The sequence below is a fragment of the Zophobas morio genome, unplaced genomic scaffold, assembly GCF_036711695.1.
Source record: "Zophobas morio isolate AGI-343-1 ecotype UQ-CSIRO unplaced genomic scaffold, CSIRO_AGI_Zmor_V1 ptg000008l, whole genome shotgun sequence".
Classification (NCBI taxonomy): Eukaryota; Metazoa; Arthropoda; class Insecta; order Coleoptera; family Tenebrionidae; genus Zophobas; species Zophobas morio.
Window position 1 is genome coordinate 5,832,142 of NW_026972113.1, and position 22,364 is coordinate 5,854,505.

The following is a 22,364-nucleotide window of genomic DNA, read 5'->3' on the forward strand; positions in this document are numbered from 1 at the left end:
CTTAAAACATGGTGAAAATGGTTTTTCCAAAGGAAACATAGATTTTGCATGTATTGCAAAATCGATATTTCCTTTTACAAATGTTCCATTTTAAACATGTTTTATATTTCGTGTTATGAAAAGAAGTCTACACATATTAAAACAAAATGACAAAATGTAAGCCCACCCACCCCCCCTAACTCAATTGTAATGATTTCTTTTATTCGCCGTCAACCAAGGGGACGAAGATTGACTGTAAATTTAAATTTAAATTGTCAAGATTGACTGTAAAATACTTATTTCTTTACAAAAAATTAAAAATGAGCATCGTGTTTTTCAGAGAATACTATGTATACATATTAACAAAAAAAAAGGCAAAATATAAACCCCGCCCACCCACCCTGTCTCAATTGTGATTACTTTTATCTACATTTTTCCCTTTTTCTTAGTATGTGTAGACTTATTTCGACAATAAGTTGCCTCATATGTCGTGAAATAATTTAAGCGTTTACCCCCTGGAAGTCGATCGAGCGATAGTCAATGGGGTGCAGTTTTACATTTGTTGTAATATACAGACAACTAAATATTTTTTATTCCCATTGTCCATCTTAATATCTTAAAAAAAAATGTATTTCTACATTTTCTTCCAACTAGATAGAAAAGATTTTGGAATAATATTATGACATAGGATGAACCGAAATAGTGATAATTTACAATTTATTTTTAAAATAATGATGTTGGCAACACCAATGCGTTCCTCGTTGAGTTTGACATAAAAAGTCAAATAGCTGCAATGCCAACATAATTATTTTAAAAATAAATTGCACGGCCTACTAGAGGAGTTATTTTTCGAATATATAGTAGATACAGAGATATTAAAAAAAATATATAGAAAGAAAAAATCTTTATTTGCGAGTTTTAATATAAATTATTTGTTGTCTGCATATAATTTTAGGTCAAAGTTTTACTAATATTACAATTTAACACTCCTCGTATTTTACACACTTTATTATTTTAAAAATAATTTGCACGGCCTACTAGGGAAGTTGTTTTTAGATCGGTACAGATACATAGTAGGTACAGAGATATTTAATATCATTTATAGAAAGAAAAAAATCTTTTATTCGCGATTTTTACCACTATTTATTTTTTGTGTATATTTTTTACACTAATTTTGATGTATTTTTTCTTTTACGTGAAGTAAAATGTGTAATGTAAATTTTATTATCCAATAATACGTTTATAATCATTTCAACGGATCAGTGATGATAAAGCAAAGCGTAAAATTTATAAAATCCCTATAAATTTAATACCAAAACATGAAAACAACCCTCTGCGATTAATTAAAAGCTTCGTTTTAAGACCAATTAATTTTCTCAGTTTAGTAACAACAACACATCTTTTACACAAATTTTCGCTGTGTAATTAATAGAGGCCAAAATGAAACTTTCTTCCCAAATCCTCGGCTATTTTACTATTAGTAATATTTTTTTTAATCATTACTAAATGGAAGAATTTTTTATTTTTGATATAATATAAATATTTGCTTAATCGATGGGACGTTGGATGAACAGTAAATAGCCAATTTTCAATTATTTTTCTACATATGTTAATAAATGTTGACGCTTTATTTGTTTAGTTAATTGGTTGCCCGCTAGCTGAAAACTTATGATTAAATTACTTCGTTCCGGTAAACAATGAATTTTTGAAAAATTCGTCAAAAATAAATTTAAATTTCGAAAAATGTGACCATGTCACAAAAAACTCCACAGTTCAGCTTTTAATAAAACAACAAAATGAAGTCTTCCCTCGTGAATAATTAACCCCGCAGTCAGGAAGTAAATAGCAGAAAAACCATCTCGCTGCACGCACATTATCCCAAGAATTTAAATTCGTAGTCAATTTTCAACCCAATGTTTGTTTTTAAGAATATGCAATCAAAACAAAACAATTGGAAAGAGGATACTTCATTCAAGAATTTATACTAAGCAAACATTTTCAGCACTAACACAATGCAAGCATATTTACATTCATAATTCAAATAAAATAAATTTCGTTCGACCAAAAAAAAAAAAAACTAGTCATTAAAATTTGTTGTAGCAAAATTTACATCCTCCACCCCTAAATCGCCACACAAAATTAACCCGAACCAATCGATTTTTGCTAATAAAACCCCTCATTCGGGTTCTTTCAAGTTCCACACACACATTTACTTTCCAGCCCCTATTTTTAGAAGGCTTTACCCTTTCGGCGACAAAGACAAAACCGGTGAAAATTCGCTCGAGTGGTTAAACGTCGGGCAAAAACAACACAAATTACAGTTGGTCTTTGACAAAGTGACTTACTTTGGACGAGTCGAGTCTGCAGCCACCGGTGACACCTGTGCTGGAGAAGACACCACCAGTTGAAGAATGATAATAACCCCGCGTTATCCTTTATATAGCTAAGTTCGGCAATCAGTTTTAGCGCCGACGAGGGTGCGCTTGCGTTGGCCGTCCTTTATCCTTGCGATGTCCTATCAAAAAGTCTAACTAACACGTTGGCTCATTTTTAATTCAGAGATGTTGTTTTCTATTAGAATCATTTCGGGACGTGAGCTACTTCACACGTACGCCAGACTTGTTTGCTTCGAGGAAAAAATTAATAGAAAATTGGATGTGGCGGCGGGTGGGAGGATTTACTTTGAGTCTTATTTCGAATGGGGAAAGGTGGCACGATTTTTGCGACAAACTTTTGCATGCGGACTCCTGTGTTCAAAAATTCATAAGTGAAATGAAAATGGAATTTTGGGGAATTTCGCGGAATTATTAAATACTTGGGTTGGAGCTCTGTTTGGATTAGGAGGATATTTGGAGCCCCCTTAACCCTATGCATAAATTATGAAAGATCCCACAAAAGGTCCCGCTGGTAATTTTCAACGCGTTCTTAGTAAAAGCAATTGAGGAAAATTTAAACATTCGAAGTTGCTTTCATCGTTTCATAAACTTTTTCTGAAAGTTGTATTAAATTTTGCTTCGAGCTGATTATGTTTTTTAAAAACAACGTATTTTCAGTGGTTTATAATTTGTTGGAGAATTTAAAATAACGTTGTATTTTTCCAATGCGGATCTTAAATTGCGTTTTATTTATTTAACAAATTTTCGAACAAATTCCAGCTTAAGTTTCAACAATGACAATAACAATTTTTATTTTATTAAAAAAGGAGTTTTCAATTTATATTTACCCAGAGTTTTCCGTGAAACTTTGTCTCAAGTTCGTAAGCAATAAGGAAATAATCTAATAAAGAATTAATAACGAGAATTTAATTAATTCATGGACAACGCAAAGGGCTTTTTTGGATAGGTTGACTTTTACAAACAAATTTAAAAACTTTTGATATTATAAAAAAAACACCGAAAGTTCCAGAAAAGCTTATGCAAAGGTCATTATAACTTAAGAAAATATAGTCGTTTTAAAGTCGAATTCTTCCACCAAATATCACAGATCCAGAATATACACAGTATATAATATAAAATATATGTATACAAAATTTGAATGGGTTGGCTTTTAGAAACAAAATTTAGTTATTATTTCATATCTGATTCTTTAATTCTCTTAAATTATTTTTAACTATACAGAGTGTTCCATTTTCAAGGCGTATCACGACGTAGTTTTTTAATTGAAACGTCTATATATTTTTACTATTTTGATTGACCTTTTCTTAATCGTTACAACCACAGCTTACTTTTGAAATTCCGATGCGACGTTGTCAAATATCGATGTTTCAGTTTTTTCAAATGGAACACCCTGTATTTTATTACTGTATCTTAGTTTATTTTTAGTCTTCATTCTTCAACAATAAAACGTAGAATACGATGCAGTCACAAAATCTAGGGTGTTCTAATTGAAAAAACTGAAATTGCGATATTTGAAACTTGTAATAATAATTTTTTTTTTATAAACACTCTGTATACGAAAATTTAATCTCATTTATACCACAATAAAGCGCGCACTTTTCTTTATATCTCTACAAAATTTTGTGACACGGATTTTAAAAATAACCCTATTGTGATTTTTTTTGTGATCACTTCCATTACCAAAAAATTTCAAGAAAATTGGGATAACGAGGCAACGTCGAATTCTAATCTTAAACATAGACTACGGTTTTATAGCCGAAGTTGAAGTCAATCAAAATATGTAAAGATATATAGGGTGTTTTATTTTCAAAAAGTAAGTAAACAAAACACTCTGTAGTACAACTTTGGTCATCGATTTTTTTCTATTTCTAATATGTAATGAGATATCGAGAAACGCCGCTTAGTGACTCACCCTGTATATTGTATTGCATTTTGAAACGAAAATGTCATATTTAGTATACACATATTATAAAAGAGGAAAAAATAGTAATAAGTAATTATGAAATTGATTCAAAATAGAACAAATATTAAAAAAAAAACTTTTTCAAGTAGACTTCTACTCAGTATTGCAAATCTGTTATATACACGGTGAGTCATTAAGCGTGAGGTCGTCAATATCTTATTAGAATTAGAAAAAACCATAACTCAGTGTACGCTTTTTGAGTAGCGTATATTAAAATTATTTTCAACTATACAGAGTGTTCCGTTTTTGAGGCATAGCACATACTACGTTTTTTTTAAATAGAACACCCTATATCTTTTTATATATTCTCATTAGTCTCTCCCTAATTTATATGATCAAATTTATTTCCGAAATGCAAATGCGACGTTGCCACCTTTTTTCAATTTCCTTACATTTTTTAAGTAATGGTATTTTTAAGATTTGGGTTACAATATTTCATGGAGAGATGTCAGAGGTTGATGCTTCATTGGTATCTTTTATATATATTATATCTTATACTTTACACGTTTCAAATATCGATGTTTCAGTTTTTTCAAATGGAACACCCTGTATTTTATTTCTCTATTTTTTTCATTTATACCATAACAGATTTTAAAAATAACCCTGCTGTGAATTTTTGTGATCACTTCCATTTACAAAAAATTTCAAGAAAATGGCAACGTCGAATCCTAATTTGAAAAATAGACTATACTGAGTGTTTCATTTTTGAAGTATAGCACATAACTTAGTTTTTTAAATAGAACACCCTATATCTTTTTACATATCCTTATTAGCTTCTATCTAGGTTATATGACCAAATTTATTTCCGAAATGCCAATGCTACGTTGCCACGTTTTTCCAATTTTCCTGAATTTTTTAAGTAATGTTACATTTAAGATTTACATTACAATACATTGTGGTATCCATTACATAAAATTTTAATATACAGAGTGTTTATAAAAATAAAACTTAACAATTTTCAAATATCGATTTTTCAGGGAACACTCTGTATTTTATTTCTCTATCTTTTGTCCTAAATAAAAAATAAAATGAGATGCAGCAATCAAATATAGGGTATTCTATTAATTGAAAAAACCGAAATATCGAAATTTAAAACCTATAGTAATTAAATAAAACATTTTTTATAAACACTCTGTATGTGAAAAATTAATTTGATTTATACCACAACAAAGCGCATACTTTTCTTTATCTCTGTACAAAATGTTGTAACACAGATTTTAAAAATAATCCTAGTTATTCGAATTTCAAGAAAATTAAGATATATAGGGTGTTTTATTTATTTATTTAAAAAACTAAGTTGTGTGTTGCGTCTTAAAAAGAAAACAGTATGTAGTGCAACTTTGGTCGTTGACTTTTTTCTGTTTCTAATAATAATTAATGAAATATCGAACAACGGACTCTCAGTGACTCACCCTGTATTTTGTATTTTGAAACGAAAATGTCATATATTTAGTGTACAATATTTTAAAAGAAGAAAAAAAATAGTAATAGGTAACTATGAAATTTATTCAAAATAGCAGAAATATAAAAAAACAAAAACAAAAACTTCAGAAAAACTGACTCATATTTAATGCAAAAATAACTTAAGAAAATACGATGTTTCCAAAGTGAATTCTACTGAAAATTGCAAACCTGTTATATACAGGGTGAGTTACTATGCCTTCGGTCGTCGATATTTCATTAATCATTAGAAATAGAAAAATACAGAGTGTTTCGTTTTTGAAGCATAGCATATAACTTAGTTTTTTTTTTAATAGAACACACTATAGATTTTTACATATTCCCATCCGCCTCTCTCTAGATTATACGATATTTTCGAAAATCCAATGCGACGTTGCCAATATTCCTGATTTTTTTAAGTAATGTTACTTTTAAGATCTGTGTTCCAATATTTTATAGAGAGATGTCAGAGGTTTATGTTTCATTGTGGTATCCATTACATAAAATTTTAATATATAGAGGGTTTGTAAAAAATCGGAAACTTTACAACATTCAAATATCAATATTTCAGTTTTCACCCTAATTTTTTTTTTTTTTTGTTAAGTATTTTCTATATCTATAGTTAATAGTTTCTCTAGTTTTTACAAGACACAACGACATATCGAAACAAAGAAAACAAAAAATGGATTAAATTGCAGTGATAGAATACAGGGTGTTATATTTGAAAAACGTGAAATATCGACATTTGAGAATTGGAAAGTTTTAGATTTTTATAAATACTCGGTGTATTAAATTTTAGTTTAATTAATACCACAACAAAGCAGACGGATCCGATTGAGATTTTTTTAATAAACTCTAGCGTTGCTAAAAAAATTTAGGAAAACTGGAATAACGTGGCAACATCGCATCAAACTAAAGCATAGTTATAAAGCCAAGATATAAAACATGGTCTATTTAAAAATATTAAGTTGAATGATACGACTGAAAAACAGGACAATCTTTTATTTTTACTTTTTTTTCTTTCCACCCTGTATATAAGAAAAACCAAAAATTTGTCTGAATTATTTAGACAGAAGTTTGCTCGCCCATGAATTACAGTACAACAAATTCCGCTTGTCCAAAAAATTATCAAATTTGATTTTTTATGACAAGTTAAAAAAATATATAGCGCAAAAAATCGGGATAAGGCGATAGAACCCAGAATCTGCGTTTTCGTATGTGCGCAAATCTAGATGCCAACGTGATAACTCAAAGCAGATTCATGGACCACAAGTATAGGAATATGTTATTTTATAAAATTTAATTGGTTTTTATTATGCCTAGTAATTTAGTTTATACAACTTTTTTTCGACAGAATTTCCCTCGCTCCTAAATAAAAATATAATTTAGAAAATCTTGTAGAGTTTGATTTTCTGAATTCATTAGCGTACGTGCATAATCTTGACATATATACTTCGCCACTGCCTTTGATTCGAACGCATTATGTTACGAAAACTCACTCTGTTAACTATTTACATTTGGTCTGGCGTGGAGTACAGGGGAATTGGATGAACATGAATTTTCTAGTAACATTTACTTTTTTTTTTTCAAAAAATAAATCATTGAAGAAAAAGTGTTTTTAATTTTAAATAATTTTAATTAAATGTTGCAACAGTAATTAGTTGGGATCTTTTTATAGGAAAAATATTAGCTATTATCCCCGTAATATAATAAAACCCAAAATTAGTAAGGTCCTCCCACTAACTGACCTTATGTGGTATGCTATTTCGCTCGAATAAATATTTAACTAAACAACAAACATTTCTTTTCTCCGAAACAGACGACGTCAGTAAAATATAATTAAAATATATAAAATGAAGGTATATTAAAACGTGACCTATTCGAACAGCAAACACTTCCAACTTAAATAAAAAGCTCTGTTAAACTTTCTCTGGAAGTTTGTTCGTTCCTAACCATCTCCAAATCGCCCAAATCCCCAAAAATTATTTGCCCTCTTCAGCGCTCATTTTCATTCAATCGAATTTCCGCCATGAATATGTAAATACGAAAAAACTCAAGTAGTTCATCAACGAGTGGCCATTATTGCAGATCATTCAATTAACAAACTCCATTTGATTAACCACCATTGAAATTCTATTTTCTCCACCACTCGAACACAGAATCAACAAAACGGGCTTTTACATACGCGTATTAGGCGGCATTGAAACGTCCACCTCTTTTCATCCCTCAGTTAATAAACTCCAACGGCAAATCTTTAAGTAATTGTCACATTCACCTAATAACTGCCGACTGCACCTGTTTTAACGCTGGAATCGATTCGGACTAATTTAATTAATATCCTGGTGATATTAACGTCAAACTTTTAAGTTGCGTTATTTCAGGATTGTGACGACTGTTTGCTGATGATTTTGTAGACGGTAATAAATCAGGGGCTTAACTTTACATGGGTGAGTAATCGGGTGAAATATGGTTTGGCGATTATTTGCATAGATTGGTATTCTATATGATAGGTGGAAAGTGGGGTATTTGGTTCAATTTGTGTTGTAGTTAGTTGAACAGAAGCAAATTATTTCTCGATAATTTGTATTTCAGAATTGGAGTAAAAATTAGCAAAATGGTCATAAATCATCGACTATTTGTGTTAAACTGAGGTGTGGAGATTTTCGAGATTTGTTTTTGCGTTTAGTGAAAGATCACTGATGAATCATATTTTAGCTTTCATTCGGACTCGGCGTAGGTTGTACTTGGTCAAAATAATAAATCCATATTTGGCATCATGCGTCATTAAATTTCTTCTTAGTGTTAGATCTGTTATAGACGGTGTAGATGCTACATGTATACCGTTTGTAATAAAACGTCCAATATAAAATTTTTCTGTGTTATATTTGACTTCACAGCGCTTTCATTTCAAACACATCTTGTTTTGAAGTTACATAACCAGCATTATTAAATGCTCAATGTAAAATGTGCTTTTGCATGTAATTTTTTTTTTATAATAGAGAAAACAATGTCGATGTAATAACTGTCACTACCACTGTTACAAAAACGGTAGTATGTCTGAAAGAACCTACCTTATAAAATTCGAAAGCTTCAGTACAATTCAAATTATTATAAACATTTGATGAAGTCAAAACTCAGTCTTCCTCAAACGAGAAAAATATTGATGTCCAGAAAATGTATGCAACCAAACATACACTAGATGAATGACACTGAATCCTACATCAGTCACGGTGGCTAATTTGACAGTTACGTCAAAAACTCAAATTTAAAAATGTTTTAAGCAAGCTATTATGAATATCGAAAACGAAATTTTGAAGTAATTTGAAAGAATCTCGGAGACTGATTTTGTTTTGTTTTTGAAGTAGTGTAAAATAATGTCGGGGACCACTTGTGCCTGGTATTTAAAGTAGTTTAAAAGGATCTCGGGGACCCCTTCTGTTTTGTTTTTGAAGTAGTATGAAACAATCTCGCGGATCTCTTCTGCCTGAATTTTGAAGTAGTTTGAAAGAATCTCAAGGACCCCTTTTTATTTTGTTTTTGAAGTACTGTGGAAGAATCTCGGAAACTTTTTGAAAGACTCTCGGGGGAACTTGTTTAAGGTTTTTGAAGTATGTATTTTGAAAGAATCTCAGAGATTCTTTTCTTTTTTTTTTTGAAATAGTGTGAAAGAATCTAGGGACCCCTTATCTAATAAAAATTCTAGGGAGTCTAGATTAGAAATTCTAGAGATTCTACGAATTATAGAGATGTTAAAGATTCTAAAGATTCCAAGAAATACACAGTTTTAGAGTCCAGCGGTTCTAGCAATTCTAGAGATTCTAAAGATCATGGAGATTCTAAATATTCGAGAAATTTTAGAAATTACAAAGATTCTAAAGGTTCTAAGGATTTTAGAGAGTCTAAAGATTCAAGGAGTTCTAGAAATTTCAAAAATTCCAGAGGTTCTAGAAATTGTAGAGGTTTTAAAGTCTCCTGTTTTTGAAGTAATTTGAAAGAATCTCGAAGACCGCTTTTGTTTTGTTTCTGAAGTAGTTTGAAAGAATCTCAGGAATATTTTTTGTTCTGCTTTTTATTAGTTTGAAAGAATCTCGGGAAACATTCATGCCTGGTTTTTGAAGTAGTTTAAAAGGATCTCGGGGACTCCTTATGTCTTCTTTTTGAAGTAGTATGAAACAATCTCGGAGAACCCTTTGTGCCTGATTTTTGAAGTGGTTTGAAAGAATCTCAAGGATCCATTTTTGTTTTGTTTTTGAAATACTGTGGAAAAATCGGAAACTTTTTGAAAGAATCTCAGGAATATTGTTTGTTCTGTTTTTTATTAGTTTGAAAGAATCTCGGGAAACATTTGTGCCTGGTTTTTGAAGTAGTTTGAAAGAATCTCAGAGCTTCTTTTCTTTTTTTTTTTAAATAGTGTGAAAGAATCTCGGGGCCCCTTATTTAATAAAAATGTTATGTTTTTGGAGTAGTTTAAAAGAATTTCGGGGCCCTCTTTATTTTGTTTTTGAAATAATTTGAAAGAATTTTGGGAACTTCCAGCAATTCTAGAAATTCTAGAGGTTTGGAGGTGTTGAAGATTCTACAGGCTCTAGCGATTGTAAAAATTCGAAAAATTCTAGAGAGTCTAGATTACAAATTCTAGAGATTCTACGGATTATAGAGATGTTAAAGATTCTAAAGATTCCAAGAAATACACAGTTTTAGAGTCCAGCGGTTCTAGCAATTCTAGAGATTCTAAAGATTCTAGAAGTTCTGGACGTTTTAGAGATTCTAGAATTTCTGTACGTTTAAGAGATTCTAGGAGTTCTGGATATCCTGAAAATGCTAAAGATCATGGAGTTTCTAAATATTTGAGAAATTCTAGAAATTACAAAGATTCTAAATGTTCTAAGAATTTTAGAGATTCTAAAGATTCTAAAAGTTTCACGAAATCCATAGTTTTAAAATTTAGGTGTTCCAGCAATTTTGGAACTTCTAATGATTCTAGAAATTCTAGAGGTTTGGAGGTGTTGAACATTCTACAGATTCTAGAGATTCTAAATATTAGAAATTCTAGAAATTCTACGGATTATAGAGATGTTAAAGAATCCAAGAAATACACAATTTCAGAGTCCAGCGGTTCTAGCAGTTTTAGAGATTCTAAACATTCTAGAGGTTCTCGAGTTTTAGAGATTCTAGAAGTTTTAGAAATCCTGACAATGCTAAAAATCATGGAGATTCTAAATATTCGACGAATTCTAGAAATTACAAAAATTCCCGAGATTCTAGAAATTCTAGAGGTTTTAAAGTCTCCTGTTTTTGACGTAATTTGAAAGAATCTCGAAGACCGCTTTCGTTTTGTTTCTGAAGTAGTTTGAAAGAATCTCAGGAATATTTTTTCTTCTGTTTTTTATTAGTTTGAAAGAATCTCGGGAAACATTTGCGCCTGGTTTTTGAAGTAGTTTAAAAGGATCTCGCGGACCTCTTCTGTTTTGTTTTGAAGTAGTATGAAACAATCTCGGGCAACCCTTTCTGCCTGATTTTTGAAGTAGTTTGAAAGAATTTCAAGGATCCCTTTTTGTTTTGTTTTTGAAATACTATGGAAGAATCTCGGAAACTTTTTGAAAGACTCTCGGGGGACATTTGTTTAAGGTTTTTGAAGTAGTTTGAAAGAATCTCGGAGCTTCTTTTCTTTTATTTTTAAATAGTGTGAAAGAATCTCGGGGCCCCTTATTTAATAAAAATGTTATGTTTTTGGAGTAGTTTAAAAGAATTTCGGGGCCCTCTTTATTTTGTTTTTGAAGTAATTTGAAAAAATTTCGGGAACTTCCAGCAATTCTAGAAATTCTAGAGGTTTGGATGTGTTGAAGATTCTACAGGCTCTAGCGATTCTAAAAATTCGAAAAATTCTAGTGAGTCTTGGTTAGAAATTCAAGAGATTCTACCGATTATAGAGATGTTAAAGATTCTAAAGATTCCAAGAAATACACAGTTTTAGAGTCCAGCGGTTCTAGCAATTCTAGAGATTCTTAAGATTCTAGAAATTCTGGAGGTTTTAGAGATTCTAGAAGTTCTGGAGGTTTTAGAGATTCTAGGAGTTTTGAAAATCCTGAAAATACTAAAGATCATGGAGATTCTAAATATTAGAAAAATTCTAGAAATTACAAAGATTCTAAAGGTTCTAAGTATTTTAGAGAGTCTAAAGATCCAAGGAGTTCTAGAAATTTCAAAAATTCAGAAAATTCTAAAGTTTATTGAGATTTTGGAGATTCTTGAGATTCTAAAGATCCTAAAAGTTTCACGAAATCTATAGTTTTAAAATTTAGGTGTTCCAGCAATTCTGGAACTTCTAATGATTCTAGAAATTCTAGAGATTTGGAGGTGTTGAAGATTCTACAAATTCTAGAGACTCTAAAGATTCGAAAAATTTTAGAGAGTTTAAAGATTAGAAATTCTAGAAATTCTACGGTTTCTAGAGATGTTAAAGACTTCAAGAAATGCACAATTTTAGAGTCCAGCGGTTCTAGCAATTTTGGAGATTCTAAATATTCTAGAGGTTCTCGAGTTTTAGAGATTCTAGAAGTTTTGGAAATCCTGAAAATGCTAAAGATCATGGAGATTCTAAACATTCGACAAATTCTAGAAATTACAAAAATTCCGGAGATTCTAGAAATTCTAGAGGTTTTAAAGTCTCCTGTTTTTGAAGTAATTTGAAATAATCTCGAAGACCGCTTTTGTTTTGTTTCTTAAGTAGTTTGAAAGAATCTCAGGAATATTTTTTGTTCTGTTTTTTATTAGTTTGAAAGAATCTCGGGAAACATTTGTGCCTGGTTTTTGAAGTAGTTTAAAAGGATCTCGGGGACTCCTTATGTTCTGTTTTTGAAGTAGTATAAAAAAATCTCGGGAACCCTTAATGACTAATTTTTGAAGTAGTAGTTTGAAACCGTCTCGGAAACCCTTTTTTTTTGTTTTTGAAGTAGTGTGAATGAAGCTCGAGGATCGCTTTTGTTCTGTGTTTCAGCAGTTTGAAAGAATCTCGGGGTCCACTTGGCGCTGGTTTTTGAAGTAGTTTGAAAAAATCTCACGGAATTATTTTGTTTTGTTTTTGAAGTAGTGTAAAAGAATCTCGGAAACTCCTTCTGTGTTGTTTTTGGAGTACTGTGAAAGAATCTCGGAAACTTCTTGTGCCTGGTTTTTGAAGTAGTTTGAAAGAATTTCGGAGACCCCTATGTTTTGTTTTTGGGGTATTTTGAAAGAATCTCGGGGTTCGCTTTTGTTCTGTTTTTAGCAGTTTGAAAGAATCTCGGGGGCCACGTGTGGCAGGTTTTTGAAGAACCTTGAAAGAATCTCCGAGACAGTTTTTGTTTTGTTTCTGAAGTAGTTTGAAAGAATTTTTTGTTCTGTTTTTTAGCAGTACAAAAGAATCTCAGGGGCTACTTGTGCCTGGTTTTTGAAGTAGTTTGAAACAATCTCGGGCAACCCTTTCTGCCTGATTTTTGAAGTAGTTTGAAAGAATTTCAAGGACCCCTTTTTGTTTTATTTTTGAAATACTATGGAAGAATCTCGGAAACTTTTTGAAAGATTCTCAGGGGACACTTGTTTAAGGTTTTTGAAGTAGTTTGAAAGAATCTCGGAGCTTCTTTTCTTTTTTTGTTTAATAGTGTGAAAGAATCTCGGGACCCCTTATTTAATAAAAATGTTATGTATTTGGAGTAGTTTAATAGAATTTCGGGGCCCTCTTTATTATGTTTTTGAAGTAATTTGAAAGAATTTCGGGAACTTCCAGCAATTCTAGAAATTCTAGAGGTTTGGAGGTGTTGAAGATTCTACAGTCTCTAGAGATTCTAAAAATTCGAAAAATTCTGGAGAGTCTAGATTAGAAATTCTAGAGATTCTACGGATTATAGAGATGTTAAAGATTCTAAAGATTCCAAGAAATACACAGTTTTATAGTCCAGCGGTTCTAGGAATTCTAGAAATTCTAAAGATTCTAGAAGTTCTGGAGGTTTTAGAGGTTCTAGGAGTTCTGGACATCCTGAAAATGCTAAAGATCATGGAGATTCTAAATATTCGAGAAATTTTATAAATTACAAATATTCTAAAGGTTTTATCCATTCTAGAGGTTCTGGAAATTATAGGGATGCTGAAGATTCTGGATTATAAAGATTCTAAAGGTTTTAAGGATTCTAGAGATTCTTGAGATTCTAAAGATCCTAAAAGTTTCACGAAATCCATAGTTTTAAAATTTAGGTGTTCCAGCAATTCTGGAAATTCTAATGATTCTAGAAAGTCTAGAGCTTTGGAGGTGTTGAAGATCCTACAGATTTTAAAAATCCTACAGATTTTAAAAATCCTAAAGATTCGAAAAATTCTACAGAGTCTAAAGATTAGAAATTCTAGAAATTCTACGGATTATAGAGATGTTAAAGATTCCAAGAAATACACAATTTTAGAATCCAGCGGTTTTAGCAATTTTAGAGATTCTAAAGATTCTGCATAGAGGTTCTCGAGTTTTAGAGATTCTAAACATTCGACAAATTCTAGAAATTACAAAAAATCCAGAGATTCTGGAAATTCTAGAGGTTTTAAAGTCTCCTGTTTTTGACGTAATTTGAAAGAATCTCGAAGACCGCTTTTGTTTTGTTTCTGAAGTAGTTTGAAAGAATCTCAGGAATATTTTTTGTTCTGTTTTTTATTAGTTTGAAAGAATCTCGGGAAACATTTGTGCCTGGTTTTTGAAGTAGTTTAAAAGGATCTCGGGGACTCCTTATGTTCTGTTTTTGAAGTAGTATGAAACAATCTCGGGGAACCTTTTGTGCCTGATTTTTTAAGTAGTTTGAAACAATCTCAAGGATCCCTTTTTATTTTGTTTTTGAAATACTGTGAAAGAATCTCGGAAATTTATTGTGCCTGGTTTTTGAAGTAGTTTGAAAGAATAGCGGAGATCCATTTGTTTTCTTTTTGAGGTATTTTGAATGAATCTCGGGGAGCGATTTGTTCTGCTTTTTAGCAATTTGAAAGAATCTCTGGAGCCACTTGTGCTAGGTTTTTGAAGTAGTTTGAAAGAATCTTGGGAAGCTGCTGGGGGCCTTATTTTTTAACTAATTTGAAAGAATCTCGAGGACCCTTTGTTTGAAGTATGTATACAGTTAATAAAATCTCCAGCGGGTCTTGTTTTTTTTAACTAATTTGTAAGAATCTTGAAGATCCTTTGGGTTTTATGTTTGAAGTATGTAGTTAAAAAAATCTCGGTGACCCCATATCTGGTTTTTGAAGTAGTTTGAAAGAATCTTGGGGACCACTTGTATCACGTTTTTGAAGAATGTATAGTTTGAAAGAATCTCGTAGATCCCTTGTTTTTTGTTTTTGAAGTTGTTTGAAAGAATCTCGGGGGCCACTTGTCGTTTGTTTTTGAAGTAGTTTGAAAGAATCTCAAGGACCCCTTTTTGTTTTGTTTTTGAAGTACTGTGGAAGAATCTCGGAAACTTTTTGAAAGACTCTCGGGGGATACTTGTTTAAGGTTTTTGAAGTAGTTTGAAAGAATCTCGGAGCTTCTTTTCTTTTTTTTTTAAATAGTGTGAAAGAATCTCGGGACCCCTTATTTAATAAAAATGTTATGTTTTTGGAGTAGTTTAAAAGAATTTCGGGGCCCTATTTATTTTGTTTTTGAAGTAATTTGAAAGAATTTCGGGAACTTCCAGCAATTCTAGAAATTCTAGAGGTTTGGATGTGTTGAAGATTCTACAGGCTCTAGCGATTGTAAAAATTCGAAAAATTCTAGAGAGTCTAGATTACAAATTCTAGAGATTCTACGGATTATAGAGATGTTAAAGATTCTAAAGATTCCAAGAAATACACAGTTTTAGAGTCCAGCGGTTCTAGCAATTCTAGAGATTCTAAAGATTCTAGAAGTTCTGGACGTTTTAGAGATTCTAGAATTTCTGTACGTTTAAGAGATTCTAGGAGTTCTGGATATCCTGAAAATGCTAAAGATCATGGAGTTTCTAAATATTTGAGAAATTCTAGAAATTACAAAGATTCTAAATGTTCTAAGAATTTTAGAGATTCTAAAGATTCTAAAAGTTTCACGAAATCCATAGTTTTAAAATTTAGGTGTTCCAGCAATTTTGGAACTTCTAATGATTCTAGAAATTCTAGAGGTTTGGAGGTGTTGAAGATTCTACAGATTCTAGAGATTCTAAATATTAGAAATTCTAGAAATTCTAAGGATTATAGAGGTGTTAAAGATTCCAAGAAATACACAATTTTAGAGTCCAGCGGTTCTAGCAGTTTTAGAGATTCTAAACATTCTAGACGTTCTCGAGTTTTAGAGATTCTAGAAGTTTTGGAAATCCTGAAAATGCTAAAAATCATGGAGATTCTAAATATTCGACGAATTCTAGAAATTACAAAAATTCCAGAGATTCTAGAAATTCTAGAGGTTTTAAAGTCTCCTGTTTTTGACGTAATTTGATAGAATCTCGAAGACCGCTTTTGTTTTGTTTCTGAAGTAGTTTGAAAGAATCTCAGGACTATTTTTTGTTCTGTTTTTTATAGTTTGAAAGAATCGCGTGAACCATTTGTGCCTGGTTTTTGAAGTAGTTTAAAAGGATCTCAGGGACTCCTTATGTTCTGTTTTTGAAGTAGTATGAAACAATCTCGGGGAACCCTTGGTGCCCGATTTTTGAAGTAGTTTGAAAGAATCTCAAGGATCCCTTTTTATTTTGTTTTTGAAATACTGTGAAAGAATCTCGTAAACTTATTGTGCCTGGTTTTTGAAGTAGTTTGAAAGAATATCGGAGATCCCTTTGTTTTCTTCTTGAGGTATTTTCAATGAATCTCGGGGAGCGCTTTTGTTCTGCTTTTTAGCAATTTGAAAGAATCTCTGGAGCCACTTGTGCTAGGTTTTTGAAGTAGTTTGAAAGAATCTTGGGAAGCTGCTGGGGGCCTTATTTTTTAACTAATTTGAAAGAATCTCGAGGACCCTTTGTTTGAAGTATGTACACAGTTAAAAAAAATGTCCAGGAGTCTTGTTTTTTAACTAATTTGTAAGAATCTTGAAGATCCTTTGGGTTTTATGTTTGAAGTATGTAGTTAAAAAAATCTCGATGACCCCATATCTGGTTTTTGAAGTAGTTTGAAAGAATTTCGGAGACCCCTTTGTTTCATTTTTGAGGTATTTTGAAAGATCTCGGCGATCGCTTTTGTCTGTTTTTTAGCAGTTTGGAAGAATCTCGGGGATTCCTTGTGTTTTGTTTTTGAAGTAGTTTGAAAGGATCTGGGAACCACTTGTGCCTGGTTTTTGAAGTAGGTTATCAGGCTCTCGTGGACCTCTTCGGTTTTGTTTTTGAAGTAGTATGAAAGAATCTTGAGTCTCCATTGTCATGTTTTTGAAGTAATCTGAAATAATCTCGGAGTCCCGTTCCGTGATGGTTTGTCTTGAAGCAATTTGAAAGAATCTCGGGGACTACTTGTATTTTGTTTTTGAAGTAGTTTGAAAGAATCTTGAGTTTTGTCCTAAGCTCGATAATTTTATTCTATGCTATATAAAGAACCACACAAACTTAGTCTCTGAATTTTTCTGTCTTTAATAATTAGTAATTAGTATCGAGAATGGCGCGCCTATTTTCGATAAACACTGTTAATACAAAATTTGCCAGATTCTTCGAATAGCGAATTTAATTACGAACTTTGCAATGCGCTTTTGGCTACAAATATTTCGTGACACAAAGCACAAAACGCAGAGTTCATTGTATATAGTTTTTGTAATAATTTTTATTTTTTGAACAAAAATAATTATTTAAATAGCAAGATGAAACGACCGATGAATCTCTCGGGATGTATTTAAATTTTTGTTTGTAAATTCCATAACATTATAATTACAAAATTAACAGAAATCCTGTGGCTTAGCAGGATTGTTGCTAAAAAATTCAAGTTATTGGTAACCGATGAACTCGAGAAGATGCCTTAAGGCAGCTAAATTTTATGTTAACAATTTTGATCATACAGTAACATTTATTTAATTAACTTCACTACGCTTCTCATCAACGGGGGTAATAGGGATGATTTTTGTTCACAGACGACCGAGTCAAAGTCATACAACTACTCCTGAAAGTATGCAACCAATGTTACGTCAACCTACTCGGTTTAGAACTCTTTTCTAAAGTTTTCTAAGCCTCAGATGAAAGAGAACGCCATTACATAAGTATATATTTTCAAGTAATTGTGTTTTTCCAACGAATACCAGTCGCAGCGTCCGGTAAAAACATCTGTGTGTGAAATTAATTATCCAGAAACTACGGTTTGGTTGAAGGGACAATGTTTATTCATTTATCTTTTTCGTGTTTTTGGTTTGTATTTATGTTTTAATTACGCCCACGTATGTGCTTTTCACACCATTGCAAGTAAGGTAAATTCAAATTACTTTTTTAAATTCAATAATAATGTCATTGGTGACTCGTACAACTAAAAAATTTCTTGTGGGCTCCACAGTATCAGAATCCTTGTATAAACTCAAGTAACTAAATGTTCGAGTTTCTGTGTTATTTATTTGTCCAATTAATATTTAATATGACAATATTACAACATTGGGGAAGGTAGGTATAATCATTATAAAAAATGTCGAAAGAGAACAATTTGATTTGAGAAATAAAGCTCCACATAGAACATTGTCACGATGTAAGTTTAAAAAGGTCCAAATCGACAGGTTTCACACTCCATTTGCCTAAATCTGATTTCTTGAATGCCGTTAATAAACATTCTTTGCTTTCCTAAAAAGTAAATTCGTGTTTTTCTGTCTTATTTACTAATTTTTAATCATTTTGCTTACTTTATACGACGTTGCTGCTTGCTTCAGTTCACCATAAAATCCACGAATGTTATTTCTTTCAGTCCCACTTATACTTGAAATTCTACCACTCAAATCTAGAAACCTCTCCATAAAGAGTCGTTTACAATATTTTGATTTCGCAGAAGATTCTAATTTGCCAGTTCTTGTACTTATCACTTCTGGCCTTCCCTCACCTGTGCACCAAATTACACAAAAATTGGGGTATTTTCCACCCGAAGGAATTATCTTTTCACTTGTCAAAAAACACATTGGTCGATTTAAAGAGTACGTAACTGGAAGATTCTTAATCGTGTTTTGAATTCTCCCACAAACCGATCTATACAAATGCATCGTGTCCATTTGTCCTCCTATAATGATTGACTTCAAATAAACGGGTTCGACAAAATGAGACAAAAGCGCCCCTTGAAGACCCACAACGTTCCACTTGCAAATTTTGTCCGAACACGACATCGTCGGTAAGTTATCACAATCTGAGATTTCTTTAGAAGCTAGTGCACTTACACATGCATTTTTAAGTCTAAGTTTAGCCGGCAGGTTTGATTTTTTGCATCCGTTAGCAAAAATTCTCGCATGACCACATGGTGCTGTGCTGATATACAAATGAAACTCGATTCCGTCTTTCAGCTTATATCCGGGTCCGTCACTTCGTGGATTGAAAATCGATGATTCTGGTCCATTTTTTGTGATCAAATCCAACTGGTCGTAAAAATAGTTGATCAGAGATCTTCTTGCTATTATTTCTGCGTGCATGTCGTTTAGGGTTAGGCCTAGTTGAGACACGTGTTTGCTGTGAACGCATTTGGTACCCATTGCAACCGAAATTACTTCGAACTCAGAAGATGGGCGAGTCATGACGATGCCAGCAATGATTTTATGTTGCGTGTTTTGCAAATTTGTGGTTGGGAAGGAGTTAAACTTCTCTAAAACAAGCCTAGCAGAAATTTATTTTGGAGAGTTAAACAAAGAAAAATCACCTTTCAATGTAGTCGGCTTTTTCCTGGTCCGTTTCTACCTTTGTTTTGAAAGTTGACTCGGTTTTTTCATTTTCTTTTATTAATGCTAGTGTTGTGTTCAACGATGACTTTAAAAGTTTATTACCGTTTTTTCGAAGTTTGTTGTCTTTCTCAATACATTCTACCTTTTGTACGTCAATGATTTCTTGCTTCTGATTTAAGTTGACTGAAATTCGTGTTAAGAAATATTTTTTCGAATTAGATGATACCGTCATACTTACCATCACCACACTCGGTGGTTGATTTTATAGACCATTCGGATTTATTTTGGTTAACGTTTTCTAAACGTACTGTACTTAACGATTTTTTTAAGTCTTTTAAGGTTTTAGTTAATTCATCTAGCTGATCTAATTTAAATCTAATTTCCCCGATTTCTCCAAGCACATTTGAAATACAATAATCAAGTTTATCAGACAATGATTCTATGAATGACTGTAAGTGCATTTCTGAAAATTACGTCATGAATGATAAAACTACTAAAACACTTTCATTTACAACTCACTGATAGTGATACTGATAAATAATAACTTTATCACTTCAAGCATCGATAGTCGACTGAAATATAAAATGCTTTATCTCTCTATATATACAGGTGTAGAACTGTATTTGAACACAGGGGTTTCACATCTAAAAATAGAAATTTGGAAATTTGGTGGCTCCCCTAATTATTTTAGAACAGAGAGTTAACAATTGTAGAGAATAAAAGTTGTAATTAAAAGCCTTTTTTATTTATTTTGTAACAGCTTAGGGTATTTAAACAGAAAGAAAACATTTTATGACGACGTCATCAACACTTTAGCATATATAACTTTGAATATCTTATTATTAATAATAACAGTTTAACTAAGAATTAATTCTTGAACTAACAAAGCGCAGTATTAATTTTTACATATTTTTAATCACAATTTTGGCTTTTCGATTTGTGAATTATCCGATTTTTCAATTTTTCATTTGTTCTAATTTTCGAGTTTCTCTTTCTCGAGATATTGATTCTTCAGTTTTTCGATTTTTAAATTTTAGATCTTCGAATGTTAATTAATTTAATTTTTTGATTTCCCCGTTTTTCAATTTTACGATATTTTAATTTTTCAATGTTTTAAATTTTAGATTTTTAGATTAATTTCATTTTTCAGTTCTTCAATATTTTTTAATTTTTCAAATTTTGACGTTTCTGAATTTTCAGTTTTCCGATTTCTCAATTAATCTATTTTTTTTATTTTCCCAATTCTCGACTTTCCAAAGTGTCGATTTTTCAGTTCTTCGGTTTTCCATTTTTCAGGTTCTTGATTTTTCGATTTTTTAAGCTTGCGATTTTTCGACTTTGCTTTTTTGACTTTTCGATTTCTCAATTTTTCATTTTTTTTTTCAATGTTTTAATTTCTCAGATTTTTGGATATTTCGTTCAATTTTGTGATTTTTCGGTTTTTTCAATTTTTCTAATTTTCGAGTTTCTCTTTCTGATTTATTGATTCTTCAGTTTTCGAATTTTTAAATTTTAGATCTTCGAATGTCAATTAATTTGATTTTTTGATTTCACCGTTTTTCAATTTTACGATATTTTAATTTTTCAGTGTTTTAAATTTTGGATTTTTAGATTAATTTCATTTTTCAGTTCTTCAATATTTTTTAATTTTTCAAATTTTGACGTTTCTGAATTTTCAGTTTCCCGATTTCTCAATTAATCTATTTTTTTTATTTTCCCAATTCTCGACTTCCCAAAGTGTCGATTTTTCAGTTCTTCGGTTTTCAATTTTTCAGGTTCTTGATTTTTCGATTTTTTAAGCTTGCGATTTTTCGACTCTGCTTTTTTGACTTTTCGATTTCTCAATTTTTCATTTTTTTTCAATGTTTTAATTTCTCAGATTTTTGGATATTTCGTTCAATTTTGTGATTTTTCGGTTTTTTCAATTTTTCTAATTTTCGAGTTTCTCTTTCTCGATTTATTGATTCTTCAGTTTTCGAATTTTTAAATTTTAGATCTTCGAATGTCAATTAATTTGATTTTTTGATTTCACCGTTTTTCAATTTTACGATATTTTAATTTTTCAGTGTTTTAAATTTTGGATTTTTAGATTAATTTCATTTTTCAGTTCAATATTTTTTAATTTTTCAAATTTTGACGTTTCTGAATTTTCAGTTTCCCGATTTCTCAATTAATGTATTTTTTTTTATTTTCCCAATTCTCGACTTCCCAAAGTGTCGATTTTTCAGTTCTTCGGTTTTCCATTTTTCAGGTTCTTGATTTTTCGATTTTTTAAGCTTGCGATTTTTCGACTTTGCTTTTTTGACTTTTTTTTTCAATGTTTTAATTTCTCAGTTTTTTTGATATTTCGTTCAATTTTGTGATTTTTCGGTTTTTTCAATTTTTCGATATTTTAGTTTTGGGATTTTTTAGTATTTCGACTTTTCCATTTTTTGACTTCTGGATTTTTCGATCTCACGACTTTTACTTTTTGAATTTTCAATTTTTCTTTTTTCAAACTTTCGATTTTTCAATTTTTCGACTGTTTTATGTTTCGATTTCTCAATTTTTGCAACTTTTCAATGTTTAAAATTTTTGATTTTTCGATTTCTTGAGTTTTCAGTTCTTCTATATTTCAATTTTCGGAATTTTTAAATTTTCGACTTTCCAACTTATTTTTTAATTTTTCGATGTTTCGAAATATAAATAGGCCAAAATCGAAAATTCGAAAAGTTAAAACTGGTTAAAAATGGAAAAATTGATAAATCGAGAGATTGAAGAATCG

General features: G+C 31.1%; 2 protein-coding genes across 2 annotated transcripts in view; both read right to left on the reverse strand.

The window, feature by feature from the left end:
• Nucleotides 1–2,430, reverse strand: part of LOC135124762 (short neuropeptide F) — a 38,574-nt gene extending 36,144 nt beyond the window's left edge. Inside the window, exon 1 of the mRNA XM_064049979.1 lies at nt 2,325–2,430. The gene's annotated coding sequence lies outside the window, so the exon portion shown is untranslated. The remainder of the gene's footprint in view (nt 1–2,324) is intronic.
• A 15,852-nt stretch (nt 2,431–18,282) lies between these two features.
• On the reverse strand, nt 18,283–20,162 carry LOC135125539 (double-stranded RNA-specific editase Adar-like). Its single transcript, XM_064051201.1, has 5 exons — nt 20,120–20,162; nt 19,839–20,063; nt 19,579–19,783; nt 18,584–19,535; nt 18,283–18,524 (listed from the first exon to the last, which is right to left on the reverse strand). Exons 1-5 carry the CDS (start codon nt 20,160–20,162, stop codon nt 18,426–18,428), a joined length of 1,524 nt encoding a protein of 507 aa, XP_063907271.1. The 3' UTR covers nt 18,283–18,425.
• Between the last annotated feature and the right edge of the window lie 2,202 nt (nt 20,163–22,364).